The sequence below is a fragment of the Carassius auratus genome, chromosome 50 (assembly GCF_003368295.1).
Source record: "Carassius auratus strain Wakin chromosome 50, ASM336829v1, whole genome shotgun sequence".
NCBI lineage: Eukaryota > Metazoa > Chordata > Actinopteri > Cypriniformes > Cyprinidae > Carassius > Carassius auratus.
Window position 1 is genome coordinate 15,862,284 of NC_039292.1, and position 15,961 is coordinate 15,878,244.

General features: G+C 43.6%; 1 protein-coding gene and 1 long non-coding RNA gene across 2 annotated transcripts in view; both read right to left on the reverse strand.

Annotated features, from left to right (window-relative positions):
- The window catches only part of LOC113067148 (aquaporin-9-like), a 58,164-nt gene extending 56,879 nt beyond the window's left edge, over nt 1–1,285 (reverse strand). The window contains exons 1-2 of the mRNA XM_026239421.1: nt 1,172–1,285; nt 380–506 (exon numbers count right to left, since the gene is read on the reverse strand). Coding sequence (XP_026095206.1) covers nt 380–506; nt 1,172–1,249 — 205 coding nt within the window. The 5' untranslated portion in view covers nt 1,250–1,285. The remainder of the gene's footprint in view (nt 1–379; nt 507–1,171) is intronic.
- A 2,353-nt stretch (nt 1,286–3,638) lies between these two features.
- LOC113066471 (uncharacterized) lies at nt 3,639–5,234 on the reverse strand. Its single transcript, XR_003279176.1, has 3 exons — nt 4,705–5,234; nt 4,561–4,618; nt 3,639–4,491 (listed from the first exon to the last, which is right to left on the reverse strand). It is a non-coding gene; the product is annotated as an uncharacterized LOC113066471 (long non-coding RNA).
- Between the last annotated feature and the right edge of the window lie 10,727 nt (nt 5,235–15,961).

A 15,961-nucleotide genomic window follows, 5' to 3' on the forward strand; every position in this document is an offset into this window, starting at 1 on the left:
TGAAAATGTTATTGACACACACACACTAAACACACTGCACATACAAACTGCACACACACAGATCAATGGATCTGTCCAGATGCTCCAGGCTCTATATGACCTCAGAAAGCAAGCGAGAGCAGTGTTTGAGCAAACCAATGTCATTCAGGGATATCGATTGGTGAGGAAACATCTCAGACCATCTGAAAGAAGAAGAGGGTTTCATCTAGAAACCCACAGTGAACCAAAGCATCGCAAACTCCAAGGAACCACTGTGGATTGGGTTTATTGATCGGTTCTGGGAAGGGTAGTGATCAGACGCTTGTGGATCCAGCTCACGTGTGAGCATTGCTGAGCTTCTCTGTGTGTGATGCTTATATAACATGAGTGTGTGTTTTACCCGATACACCGCCAGCCACATAGACTCCCATCATGAGTCCGGTGCTGAAGCCGATGTGGACGGTCAGCGGTTCACCAAGAGTGTTTCTGCTCAACACCGTCTGAGCCACCGACCCACAGCCAAACAACTGACACACACACACACACACACACACACACACACACACACAGCAATGAGCAATCACTGACAGATCAACAGAATAACACATACAATTAATCATTATATATATAAATGTTTACAGTAAAACCATACATGAACTATATTTGTATATGCAGAGTCAATGTAGAATAAAGCAGAGTTTTTGATGAAGGTAAGCATAAAACCAAGCAAAGAAAATATAAGGAATAAATTAGACAGAATATGTTCTCTCCATGAGCTGTGTTAGAAACACTTCAGATTTGAAAACAACCAATTCCCATTTTAAAACAAGAATGAATACCTGCCAATGAAGAAATCAACTTCATTCACACAGAAACAAGTTTTCGTTCCCCGCTTACAGATATTTGTTCCCGTTTTGATTATAAATACATTTTTTTCAGTTTCTCAGAAATCAAGATTTTAATCTTGAAATTAAGTAAATGTTTCTTGCTTTAAGGACATTTAGAAAAACATACTGGAAAACAGGAGAACATACTGGGGAAGAGATTCCTTTAATGCACAACTTCATGAACTAAAGAGTTCCTGCTCTGATTTAATGCTTTTAAGGACTTAATCTGAGGAACAATGAATAAAGCTGCTGTCTGAGTCGACTCAGAGCTGAATCAAAGGGAAGATAAGGATGCAGAAACTCACCACCAGCACAAAGGTCCCGAGGAACTCGGCCAGGAACTCTTTGAAGATGCCGTGTTTGATGGCGCAGTGATGCTTCATGATGCTGTGTGTGTGAGTGAGTGAGTGAGTGTGTGTGTGTGTCTGATGGGACTGAACACACGCTGGACACTCCACTGCATTAAAGCCTCTGAAGGGACATCCCAACACATCCCATCGATCCACCTCATTATGGATGAATCTGAGCTCACTAACAACACATCAGCTGAAACATTTTGCTGTAGGACTATTTTCTTTTTACTCCAAAAACGTTGTTTTATTTACTACTTTGAAAATCCTTTTTACATTGTACTGTACATCTGAATATGTTGGAGTTTGTTTTTGGATGAACAAGAAGCGTGTTTCTTGAAACCCTCCTGAACAACATGTGCTGATGTACAAACCCGATTCCAAAAAAAGTTTGGACACAGTACAAATTGTGAGTAAAAAGGAATGGAAAAATGTACAAATCTCATAAACTTAAATTTTATTCACAATATAATATAGATACCATTTCAAATGTTGAAAGTGAGACATTTTGAAATGTCATGCCAAATGTTGGCTTATTTTGGATTTCGTGAGAGCTACACATTACAAAAAAGTTGGGACAGTTAGCAATAAGAGGCCGGAAAAGTTAAATTTACATATAAGGAACAGCTGGAGGACCAATTTGCAACTTATTAGGTCAATTGGCAACATGACAGGGTATAAAAAGAGCCTCACAGAGTGGCAGTGTCTCTCAGAAGTCAAGATGGGCAGAGGATCACCAATTCCCCAAATGCTGCGGCGAAAAATAGTGGAGCAATATCAGAAAGGAATTTTTCAGAGAAAAATTGCAAAGAGTTTGAAGTTATCATCATTTACAGTGCATAATATCATTACATTACATTAAATCATTTAGCAGACACTTTTATCTAAAGCGACTTACAAATGAGAACAAAAGAAGCAGTCAGGTCAACAAAAGAACAACAACAGTATACAAGTGCAATGACAAGTATCAGTTAGTCTAGTACAGAATGCATAGCCAAATTATTTTATAAATAAATGAAAAGACAAGAAGGAAAATTGCTAGTATTGGTTAAGTGATGGCGAGAAAGAGGAGTCTTGAGATGTTTCTTGAAAATGAGTAAAGACTCAGCTGTACGAATTGAGATTGGGAGGTCATTCCACCACCTGGGTGCAGTCCAGGAAAAGGTCCGTGAGATTGATTGTGAACTTCTTTGGGATGGCACCTCAAGGCGTCGTTCAATTGCAGAGCGCAAACTTCTGGAGGGAACATAAGATTTAACCAGGGAGTTTAGGTATGTTGGTGCTGTGCCAGTGGTCGTCTTGTAGGCTAGCATCAGTACCTTGAATTTGATGCGAGCGGCTACTGGTAGCCAGTGTAACCTGATGAGGAGAGGAGTAACATGAGCTGTTTTTGGCTCATTGAGGACAACCCTCGCTGCTGCATTCTGGATCATTTGCAGAGGCTTGACAGTACATGCAGGAAGAGCCAAAACAGCATTACAATAGTCCAGTCTGGAGAGAACAAGAGCTTGGACAAGAAGTTGGGTTGCTTGCTCTGACAGGAAGGGTCTAATCTTCCTAATGTTGTATAAGGCAAACCTGCAGGACCGGGTCGTTGTAGCAATGTGGTCAGTGAAGCTTAACTGATGATCCATCACAACTCCTAGGTTTCTGGCTGTCCTCGAAGGAGTAATGGTTGACGAACCCAGCGTTATAGAGAAGTTGTGATGAAGCAATGGGTTAGCTGGAATCACCAGGAATTATGTGTTTGTAAGGTTAAGCTGAAGGTGATGGTCATTCATCCAGCAAGAAATGTCAATCAGTCTGAAATGCGAGCAGCTACCGTCGGGTCATCTGGTTGGAATGAGAAGTAGAGTTGGGTGTCATCAGCGTAGCAGTGATAAGAAAAGCCATGCTTCTGAATAACAGATCCTAATGATGTCATGTAGATGGAGAAGAGAAGTGGCCCAAGTACTGAGGCTTGAGGAACCCCAGTAGCAAGGTGTTGTGATTTAGAAACAATCACCCCTCCAAGACACACTGAAGGATCTGTCAGAGAGGTAGGACTTAACCCACAGGAGTGCGGTTCCAGAGATGCTCATCTTTCTGAGGGTGGACAGGAGAATCTGGTGATTAACGGTGTCAAAAGCAGCAGACAGGTCCAGTAAGATGAGTACAGAGGATTTTTAAGCTGCTCTTGCTAGTCGAAGGGCTTCAGTAACAGGAGCAGAGCAGTCTCAGTTGAGTGGCTACTTTTGAAGCCAGATTGGTTGCGGTCCAGGAGGTTGTTCTGTATGTAAGAGCATGGCAATAGGCAACAGTAACTATAAACACTAGACAAAGGACTACGCCACCCCAGGGAAATACTACGCACTCATAGGTGCTAATCAAGGCAATACAGGTTCACTTCCACAAAATAGAGTGAGAGACATGGGTACCATAATACAAAGCTTTATTAATCCAAATAATAAATTACAAAAAAAAGTGAAATCACATGAGCGCTGGCACACTTAATGCTTGGTTACTTGTTGCTGATAACACAAAAAGTGTAAAGATTTACAGGGCTGTTTTCAGCTGGAATCAACTCCTAAAGAATCACAAAATGCAATTATCACACACTATCGGTGCACCCATTCACACACACTCTATACCAAGTGAGATTTTGGTTGGTGATCGACATGCCACAACACTGCACACGGTGACAAGATAGCACCACCACCGCACGTGTGTGGAAATCTGCCTCCCTGCCCTTTTGGGGTTTGACCCACAGCACCTATAAATGAACAAACCCGATAAAAAACAAAAACAAAAAAGGAAGACAGTTTACAATTCCAAACAAAACGTTCACAAGAGAATAAAGATATTAACAAACTAAAAAAAAAAAATAATAATAAAAAATGAAATACACACTGGGCTCAAAATAAATTAACAATCAAATAATAAATTTAAATAATTAAAAGCATCTGGCCTTCCACATTGAGTACATAGAGGACAATATGAGCCATCCAAGAAAGGAAATACAAAAAAGGAAACAAATGCACAAACAAACAAACTGGGAACAAGACAGCAACACCTCTTAATACTGATGTTCAGAGTCCTGCACTACAGCAGGAACCCTCCAACGCACGAGCACCTCAGCCACGTTAAATGGACAGGGCCAGCACGAGCACTGAACCGAATCTGAACCAGAAGTTGTTGATAGAAACTGGAAAAATGCAGCCATATGTCACACAAAAGCAGAACCATAAACAATGTACACGATGGTGTGGGAGACAGGAGTGGGCAGAAACAAACTGCTGCAATGAAAATCAAACAACTAGTTCCCACAGTATGGTTAAACTTTGTACTATAATTCTTACACATACCAGAGTAAGCAGTCTGACCAAACACAGGTCGCAACATTAACCAATTGACTTCATGCTGCTATAAGTGATACAAAAATACAAAACACTAACATTAGCACAACAAGAGTACAAAGATGCCAGAAGTCACATTACTCTAATGCTTACCTTTTGGATAGATGCACAAAAAGAACCCTAAGTTAGCCGTGACCAAGATAGCCACACTGCTAACAACAGTGTAAACACTGGTACCAGAAAGGGGCAGGGCACCTAAGAGTAACACATCCTTGTGACACAGCTCCACCTTTTATATGCTAACCCATAACTACTGATAGGCCAACAATCCTAACAACCAATATAAGAGGATCTAGCCATCCTGCCACATGTACAAGGAACATAGAAAGCTGGTTGAAGTGTCTTTGCAATGAATGGAAGAAGTGATACTGGTCTGTAGTTTTCAAGAAGCATTGGATTTAGAGATGGTTTCTTCAGCAGTGGGCTTACCCGAGCCTGCTTGAATGCTGAGGGAAATGTTCCAGAGTGAAAAGGGAGTTGATAACGTGAGTAAGCGCAGGTATGACTGAAGAAGAGATCACTTGAAGGAGGTGAGTGGGGATTGGATCAAGTGGACAAGTAGTAGGATGATTGAACAGGAAGAGTTTGGAGACATCCATCTCTGAGAGTGGAGAGAAGGAGGAGAAAGAGTGTGCGTCGGTCATTGTGAAGTTGTCCTCAGTCTGCGGTGTGGAGAATTGGTCACTGATGGTTCTTGTCTTATTTGTGAAGAAAACTGCAAAATCGTCCGCTGTAAGAGTTGATGGAGGAGGTGGTGGAGGCGGATTAAGAAGAGAAAGTCTTGAAGAGTGTCCGAGTATCACAACAGCTGTTAATTTTGTTGTGGTAGTAGGATGTTTAGCCATGAAGACATTTGCAGAGAAGGAAGAGAGGAGTGACTGATACACACTGAGGTCGGTAGAGTTTCTTTATTTCTGCCATTTCCTCTCTGCAGCCCTGAGTTTAGAGCGATGTTCACGGAGAACCTCGGACAGCCAGGGGGCAGATGGGGCGGTGCGTGTTGGTCTAGACAACAGTGGGCAAAAGTTGTCCAAGCAAGATGTTAAAGTGGAGCAAAGAGTGTCCATAGCGCTGTTCGTGTCCAGAGATGAAAACTGAGAGAGTGCAGGAAGCGAGGATGAAACCACAGAATATAGGCGAGATGGAGAGAGTGAGCATAAGTTCTGTCGAAAGGTGACCTGCTTTGCAGTGTGTGCTGCTTCAGGAGTAAGTGCTAGGTTAGCAGTAATGAGGAAGTTGTCTGAGGTGTGCAGTGGAGCAACTGAAGAGTTATCCACAGAGCAACAGCACATGTAGATGATGTCCAGTTGGTTGCCTGATTTGTGAGTTGATGTAGTAGACACTAGCTTGAGATCAAATGAGGTGAGCAGAGTTTTGAAGTCAGCAGTCTGGGGTTTATCTAGGTGGATGTTGAAGTCACCAAGCAGTACCAAAGGAGTACCATCTTCAGGAAATTTTGATAGCAGCACATCCAACTCCTCCAAGAAGTTCCCAATTGACCTACAGCAATGGCTCGTGATTCAAATGAACCATTACCTGTAGGTGATGGCTGAAGATCAAATTTCCATTCTTTTGAAATAAGGAGACCAGTACCTCCACCACTCCCAGTGATACGAGGAGTGTGGGAACAAGTGAAATTAGTGGAGAGGGCTGCAGGGGTGGCAGTATCTTCAGGTTTGATCCAAGTCTCAGTCAGTGCCATGAGGTTGAGGCTAGAATGAGTAGCAATAGAAGAAATGAAGTCTGCTTTGTTAACTGCAGACTGGCAGTTCCAGAGACCAACTGGAACAGAGAGTGTAGTAGTAGAGGTCAGAGGGACAGGCCGTAGGTTAGTCAGACAGGCCTTCCTGCAACGTACATACCGTGCTCTCCGAGTGTTAGTAGTGATAGTAGAGATCTGAAAGCACATAGTGACTACAAGTGTAAGAAATATTTGAAAACAAGCTATACAAAAAGTGAAGAAAAGGAGGGGGGGGAAGCTATACTCAAGTGCCCTGTCGTTGTCCTTGCTCGGTGGAGTCACGCAGGTAGAGTCGATTGTCTTTACTCTCGTCGGTCTTCACAGGAGGAGGCTTCACACGAGGGCTGCCGCGATGAAACCTACCACTTTTGTATTTGCCTGTTTACCATTGATTGAAGTTAGCTGGACACGCCTCACTACTTAGCAGATCAAAACTGGGCAGTCCCGTGAAACTCAAAACCAAGCGCCAAGACACACACAATTTAAACCAAAAACTCTCCTAGCAATGACGATCACATTAACCTCTGTAGGTCAAAAAAGAAGCCATATCTAAACATGATCCAGAAGCGCAGGTGTTTTCTCTAGGCCGAGGCTTGTTTAAAATGGACTGTGGCAAAGTGGAAAACTGTTCTGTGGTCAGACTAATCAAAATGTGAAGTTCTTTTTGGAAAACTGGGACACCATGTCATCTGGACTAAAGAGGACAAGGACAACCCAAGTTGTTATCAGCGCTTAGTTCAGAAGCCTACATCTCTGATGGTATGGGGTTGCATGAGTGCGTGTGGCATGGGCAGCTTACACATCTGGAAAGATGAGCACCATCAATGCTGAAAGGTTTATCCAAGTTCTAGAATCAACCAGTCAATCACCTTCATTTATATAGTGCTTTAAACAAACATTGCGTCAAAGCACTGAACAACATTCATTTGGAAAACAGTGTGTCAATAATGCAAAATGATAGTTAAGGCAGTTAATCATTGAATTCAGTTATGTCATCACTGTTCAGTTTAAATAGTGTCTGTGCATTTATTTGCAAACAAGTCAATGATATCGCTGTAGATGAAGTGACCCCAACTAAGCAAGCCAGAGGCGACAGCTGCAAGGAACCGAAACTCCATCGGTGACAGAATGGAGAAAAAAACCTTGGGAGAAACCAGGCTCAGTTGGGGGGTCAGTTCTCCTCTGACCAGACGAAACCAGTAGTTCAATTCCAGACTGCAGCAAAGTCAGATTGTGCAGAAGAATCATCTGTTTCCTGTGGTCTTGTCCTGGTGGTCCTCTGAGACAAGGTCTTTACAGGGGATCTGTATCTGGGACTCTAGTTGTCCTGGTCTCAGCTGTCTTTCAGGGATGTAGAGGTCCTTTCTAGGTGCTGATCCACCATCTGGTCTGGATACGTACTGGATCCGGGTGACTGCAGTGACCCTTTGATCTGGACACAGACTGGATCTGGTGGCTACGGTGACCTCGGAACAAGAGAGAAACAGACTAATATTAGCGTAGATGCCATTCTTCTAATGATGTAGCAAGTACATAGGGTGTTATGTGAAGTGTTTCCGGTTCCGGTTTACCTAATTAATGCAGCCTAAAAATCCTTTAACGGATTTGGATATTAAAAGCATATAAGTATGTTATGTGTAAGCCAGGTTAAAGAGATGGGTCTTTAATCTAGATTTAAACTGCAAGAGTGTATCTGCCTCCCGAACAATGTTAGGTAGGTTATTCCAGAGTTTAGGCGCCAAATAGGAAAAGGACCTGCCGCCCGCAGTTTATTTTGATATTCTAGTTATTATCAAATTGCCTGAGTTTTGAGAACGTAGCGGACGTAGAGGAGTATAATGTAAAAGGAGCTCATTCAAATACTGAGGTGCTAAACCATTCAGGGCTTTATAAGTAATGAGCAATATTTTAAAATCTATACGATGTTTGATAGGGAGCCAGTGCAGCGATGACAGGACCGGGCTAATATGGTCATACTTCCTGGTTTAAGTAAGAACTCTTGCTGCTGCATTTTGGACTAGCTGTAGTTTGTTTACTAAGCGTGCAGAACAACCACCCAATAAAGCATTACAACAATCTAACCTTGAAGTCATAAATGCATGGATTAACATTTCTGCATTTGACATTGAGAGCATAGGCCGTAATTTAGATATATTTTTGAGATTGAAAAATGCAGTTTTACAAATGCTAGAAACGTGGCTTTCTAAGGAAAGATTGCGATCAAATAGCACACCTAGGTTCCTAACTGATGACGAAGAATTGACAGAGCAACCATCAAGTCTTAGACAGTGTTCTAGGTTATTACAAGCAGAGTTTTTAGGTCCTATAATTAACACCTCTGTTTTTTCTGAATTTAGCAGTAAGAAATTACTCGTCATCCAATTTTTTATATCGCCTATGCATTTCATTAGTTTTTCAAATTGGTGTGTTTCACCGGGCCGCGAGGAAATATAGAGCTGAGTATCATCAGCATAACAGTGGAAGCTAACACCATGTTTCCTGATCATATCTCCCAAGGGTAACATATAAAGCGTGAAGAGTAGCGGCCCTGGTACTGAGCCTTGAGGTACTCCATACTGCACTTGTGATCGATATGATACATCTTCATTCACTGCTACGAACTGATGGCGGTCATATAAGTATGATTTAAACCATGCTAATGCACTTCCACTGATGCCAACAAAGTGTTCAAGTCTATGCAAAAGAATGCTGTGGTCAACTGTGTCAAACGCAGCACTAAGATCCAATAAAACTAATATAGAGATACACCCACGATCAGATGATAAGAGCAGATCATTTGTAACTCTAAGGAGAGCAGTCTCAGTACTATGATACGGTCTAAATCCTGACTGGAAATCCTCACATATACCATTTTTCTCTAAGAAGGAATATAATTGTGAGGATACCACCTTTTCTAGTATCATGGACAGAAAAGGGAGATTTGAGATTGGTCTATAATTAACTAGTTATTTGGGGTCAAGTTGTGGTTTTTTTATGAGAGGCTTAATAACAGCCAGTTTGAAAGTTTTGGGGACATATCCTAATGACAATTAGGAATTAATAATAGTCCCAAGAGGATCTATGACTTCTGGAAGCACCTCTTTTAGGAGCTTAGATGGTATAGTGTCTAACATACATGTTGTTGGTTTAGATGATTTAACAAGTTTATACAATTCTTCCTCTCCTATAGTAGAGAATGAGTGGAACTGTTCCTCAGGGGGTCTATAGTGCACTGTCTGATGCGATACTGTAGCTGACGGCTGAATGGTTACAATTTTATCTCTAATAGTATACATTTTAGAAGTAAAGTAGTTCATAAAGTCATTACTGCTGTGGTGTTGGGAAATGTCAACACTTGTTGAGGCTTTATGTTTCGTTAATTTAGCCACTGTATTGAATAAATACCTGAGGTTATGTTTGTTTTCTTCTAAAAGAGAAGAAAAGTAATCAGATCTAGCAGTTTTTAATGCTTTTCTGTAGGATATGCTACTTTCCCGCCAAGCAATATGAAATACCTCTAGTTTTGTTTTCCTCCAGCTGCGCTCCATTTTTCGGGCTGCTCTCTTTAGGGTGCGAGTATGCTCATTATACCATGGTGTCGAACTGTTTTCTTTAACCTTCCTTAAGCGTACAGGAGCAACTGTATTTAAAGTGCTAGAAAAAAGAGAGTCCATAGTTTCTGTTACATCATCAAGTTGTTCTGAGGTTTTGGATATGATAAGGAATTTGGATACATCAGGAAGATTACTTAAAAAGCAGTCTTTTGTGGTAGAAGTGATGGTTCTTCGATACTTGTAACAAGAAGTAGAATTGACAATTTTGGCTATATAAAGTTTGCACAGAACTAAATAATGATCTGAGATATCATCACTTGGCTGAATAATTTCAACACTATCAACATCAATTCCATGTGACAGAATTAAATCTAGAGTATGATTTCGACAATGAGTAGGTCCTGAAACGTGTTGTCTAACACCAGTAGAGTTCAGAATGTCTATAAATGCTGATCCCAATGCATCTTTTTCATTATCGACATGGATATTAAAATCACCCACTATTAAAACTTTATCTGCAGCCAGAACTAACTCGGATGTAAAATCACCAAACTCTTTAATAAAGTCTGTATGGTGCCCTGGTGGCCTGTATACAGTAGCCAGTACAAACATAACAGGGGATTTATCATTAACATTTGTTTCTCTGTATAATGTTATATGTAGCACCATTACTTCAAACGAGTTATACTTGAAGCCTGCCCTCTGAGAAATCCTGAAAACGTTGTTATAAATTGAAGCAACTCCTCCCCCTTTACCTTTTAGACGCGGCTCATGTTTATAACAGTAATCTTGGGGGGTGGACTCATTTAAAATAATGTAATCATCAGGTTTTAGCCAAGTTTCTGTCAAACAGAGCACATCTATATTATGATCAGTTATCATATTATTTACAAAAAGTGTTTTCGTAGAAATTGATCTGATATTCAATAAGCCAAGCTTTATCATTTGTTTATCCATATTGCATTTGTTTCTTATTTGTTGAACCTCAATTAAATTGTTAGCCTTAACTTGGTTTGGACGTTTTTTGTATTTTCTAGTTCGGGGAACAGACACAGTCTCTATAGTGTGATATCTAGGTGAAAGAGTCTCTATTTGCTGAGAATTAACTGACCTCTGTGACGGGAGGCAGCTAGCAGACGGTCGGTTTAGCCAGTCTGTCTGCTTCCTGACCTGGGCCCCAGTTAGTCAAGTATAAACACTAAGACTATGTGCCATATTTCTAGAGAGAAGAGCAGCTCCACCCCAGTAGGGATGAAGACCATCTCTTTTAAACAGGTCAGGTCTGCCCCAAAAGCTCGTCCAATTGTCTATGAAACCTATGTTATTCTGTGGGCACCACTTAGACATCCAGCCATTGAGTGATGACAATCTGCTATGCATCTCGTCACCACGGTAAGCAGGGAGGGGACCAGAGCATATTACAGTGTCTGACATCGTGCTTGCAAGTTCACACACCTCTTTAAAGTTATTTTAGTGATCTCCGACTGGCGAAGTCGAACATCATTAGCGCCGGCATGAATAACAATCTTCCTGTATTTACGTTTAGCATTAGCCAGCACTTTTAAATTTGCCAAGATGTCAGGCGCTCTGGCTCCCGGTAAACATTTGACTATGGTGGCTGGTGTCTCTATATTCACGTTCCGTACAATAGAATCACCAATAACTAGAGCACTTTCATCAGGTTTCTCAGTGGGTGCATCACTGAGTGGGGAGAAGCTGTTTAATGTTTTGATCGGAACAGAAGAGCGGTGTTTTGACCCACGACTATGCTGCCTCACCGTCACCCAGTTGCCCTGCTGCAGGGGCTCTGCTGGAACCGGACAATGTACAGGAGTCCCTGAGCTAGACGCATCCAAAGCCGTATCTAGAGCCCTAACATTCTTACTGTCCTCAATCTCTCTCAGCCTAACTATTTCCCTGCATTTATCACATGTGAATCCCTCATCGCGGACAGAGATAGATAAACTGTACATGTGGCAAGAGGTGCAAATAACGATAGCAGGCGAAGCCATTACTCACCGTGCTTGATGAAATATTCTTACTGCGGTTGTTTGATGAACTTGTGAAACACTGGAGCGAGAGAGAGGAGAGGAGACAAACAAACAGACAGTGATAGTAAGATAAAGATTCTAGAGAAAAAATAAAATAAAAACAGCTACACAGAGCTACGATTAGCTACAGAAGGCCAACAGGAAGAACAACATATGCTCCCATCCAGACGTCGTCTCTTTCAGGGAAGACCTTGCATTTTCCAACATGACAATGTCAGACCACATACTGCGTCAATTGCAACATCATGGCTGTGTAGAACGTCAAATGCAGAAATGTTAATCCATGCATTTATGACCTCAAGGTTAGATTATTGTAATGCTTTATTGGGTGGTTGTTCTGCACGCTTAGTAAACAAACTACAGCTAGTCCAAAATGCAGCAGCAAGAGTTCTTACTAGAACCAGGAAGTATGACCATATTAGCCCGGTCCTGTCCACACTGCACTGGCTCCCTATCAAACATCGTATAGATTTTAAAATATTGCTTACTACTTATAAAGCCCTAAATGGTTTAGCACCTCAGTATTTGAATGAGCTCCTTTTACATTATAATCCTCTACGTCCGCTACGTTCTCAAAACTCAGGCAATTTGATAATACCTAGAATATCAAAATCAACTGCGGACGGCAGATCCTTTTCCTATTTGGCTCCTAAACTCTGGAATAACCTACCTAACATTGTTCGGGTCTACATTGTTAATCTAGATTAAAGACCCATCTCTTTAACCTGGCTTACACATAACATACTAATATGCTTTTAATATCCAAATCCGTTAAAGGATTTTTAGGCTGCATTAATTAGGTAAACCGGAACCGGAAACACTTCACAAAACACCCTATGTACTTGCTACATCATTAGAAGAATGGCATCTACGCTAATATTAGTCTGTTTCTCTCTTGTTCCGAGCTCACCGTGGCCACCAGATCCAGTCTGTGTCCAGATCAGAGGGTCACTGCAGTCACCCGGATCCAGTACGTATCCAGACCAGATGGTGGATCAGCACCTAGAAAGGACCTCTACTGCCCTGAAAGACAGCGGAGACCAGGACAACTAGAGCCCAGATACAGATCCTGTCACGGTAGGAGATCCAGTGTTTCCTCCGTGTCATGTTTTGTGATTGTTTTTGTACTTACGTTGTCCCCATGTGCTCGTTTAGTTGATTGTCATCACCTGGGTGTTGATTGTCTCGCTCCAGCTGATCTTCATCACACCTCAGCTACTTATACTCACCTCGCTCTCTCTCTGTTGTCAGATCCCCTCTCATGTCTCCGTGTCCTAGTTGGATTACCGTCTTCCGTGTTCGTGTGCTGGATTGGATTCGTGTTGTCGTCCTCGTGTCAGTGTTCCGGTCTGTTCCTGGTTTCACCCATTGACCTCCTTCACCTGCACCATCGACTTCACCATCCAGCTCTTCTCACGCCACCGTAGACCTTCCTTGCCATTGCCAACATTCTGGACTCTCTTTCTAATAAACATCATCTTATTGCCTGCAATTGCTTCCTCCTCATTTACCTGTCGTTACAGAAGGATCTGACCATCATGGAAGCAGCAGGCGATCGCTCCCCATCTCATCTGGAGGAATTTCTGCAAAGAGCCGTGGGTCGTATGGATCGCCAAGACAAGGCGATAGATGAGATGGGTCGAGCCTTCCAAGCAATGGTGACGAACGTGTCCGAGCTCGCTCTCCAGACTCAACACCAACAACAACAGCCACCCGCTGCGCCTCCCACGCCACCCACACCGCCGATCGTCTCCGGGGGTATTTCCCAGCCCGAACCACGCCTCCCCATCCCTGAGAAATATGCGGGTGAGCCAGAGTTTTGTCGTTCATTCCTGTCTTTGTTCTCTGCACTTCGCCATGCAGCCCCGCACGTTCTACACCGAGGAAATGAAGGTGGCATTCGTCTTGTCACTACTGACGGGAAGGGCTGCCCTCTGGGGGACGGCGGTGTGGGAGAATCAAGACAGCTGCTGTGCCTCGTTCCACGCCCTTTCGGAGGAGATGAGACGGGTCTTCGACCGCTCCGTCGCCGGGAGGGAAGCGGCTAGACTTCTCACGGACCTACGTCAAGAGGACAGGTCCGTATCCGATTACTCGATTGAGTTCCGCACCCTGGCGGCGGAGTGTAAGTGGAACGAAGAGGCGCAGTGGGATCACTTCCTGCATGGGCTGGCTGACCGCATCCAACAGGAGATCCGCGCCGTCGAGCTCCCCACTTCTCTCAATAGCCTGATTGATCTCACCATCAGAGTTGACAACCGACTCGATCAAGCCGCCAGACGGAGGGGGAGAGCAGTTCTCGCGAACAGACCGGAGGCTCAGTGTCAGCGCTCAGAGGTTGCGGTCAGCCCACCGGGAGATCTTGAACCCATGCAGGTGGGGCGAGCTCGGCTCTCCCGGGAGGAGAGGATCAGGCGGAGATCCCTGGGACTATGTTTATACTGCGGCAGCCAAGAACATCATATCCAGCGTTGTCCGGTAAAAGACCAAGCCCGATAGTAAAACAGAGGCTACTATCGGGTGGGATCTCTGCCAGGAAGACCTCATCTACATCGACACTCCTTCCGGTGAGTCTACGGTGGTCCACCCACGCACTCGATCATCACGCTTTGTTGGATTCTGGGGCAGAGGGTAGTTTCATGGACTTCAAGTTCGCTTGTAAGCTTAACATTCCTCTCACCTCCCTCAAACACCCCATTGCACCCTTTGCTCTCAACGGACACAGATTACCAGTCATCACACAGACCACATTACCTGTTTCTCTCATCACATCTGGCAACCATACTGAGGAGATCTCATTCTACATCACGGACTCACCTCAATCCCCCATCGTTCTCGGTCACACCTGGCTTCAGAAACACAACCCCAGGATCAATTGGCGCCTTGGATCTGTGGTTAGCTGGAGCGAGGAATGTCATTTGTCTTGTCTTTTGTCTGCTGGTGTTAATGTTTCTGAGTCTGTGTTTCAGGGGGAAGCAGTGGATTTGGCTAACGTGCCCGCGGAGTACCACGACCTGAAGGAGGTGTTCAGTAAGTCTCGTGCTGATTCTCTTCCTCCTCATCGTCCCTATGACTGTGCGATAGAGTTATTGCCAGGTACTTCTCCGCCTAAGGGCAAGTTATATTCTTTGTCTATTCCAGAGACGGCGGCCATGGAGAAATATATATCCAGTTCTCTAGCAACGGGGTTTATCCGCCCTTCTTCTTCTCCAGCGGGGGCGGGGTTCTTTTTTGTGGGAAAGAAGGACGGATCCTTGCGACCTTGCATTGACTACCGAGGGCTGAACAACATAACGGTAAAGAATACCTATCCTTTGCCACTTATGTCTTCAGCTTTTGAGAGGTTGCAGGGAGCGTCCGTTTTCACTAAATTGGACTTACGTAATGCTTATCATTTGGTCCGCATCAGGGAGGGGGATGAGTGGAAGACTGCCTTTAACACCCCTAGAGGCCATTTTGAGTACTGCGTGATGCCGTTCGGGCTAACCAACTCGCCGGCAGTCTTTCAAGCACTCGTTAATGACGTGTTGCGAGACATGGTCGATCTGTTCATATATGTTTACCTGGATGACATATTGATTTTTTCTTCGTCTCTCCAGGAACACGTGCAACACGTACGACGAGTGCTTCTGCGGTTGCTAGAGAATGGATTGTTTGTCAAGGCGGAGAAATGCGTTTTTCATGCACGGTCTGTTTCTTTTCTAGGACACATCATTTCGACTGAGGGTGTTCGCATGGATCCTGAGAAGGTTAAGGCTGTGGTAAATTGGCCATCCCCAGAGTCTCGCAAGGCCCTGCAGAGATTTCTGGGGTTCGCCAATTTTTACCGGCGTTTCATTCGCAATTTCAGCCAACTAGCCGCTCCTCTGACCGCCTTGACCTCCCCTAGTTTGACGTTCAGGTGGTCAGACGCAGCTGAGGCTGCGTTTGCCAAACTGAAAAGCTGCTTTGTTTCAGCTCCCATTCTCGTCACCCCTGATCGCTCACGTCAATTCATAGTGGAG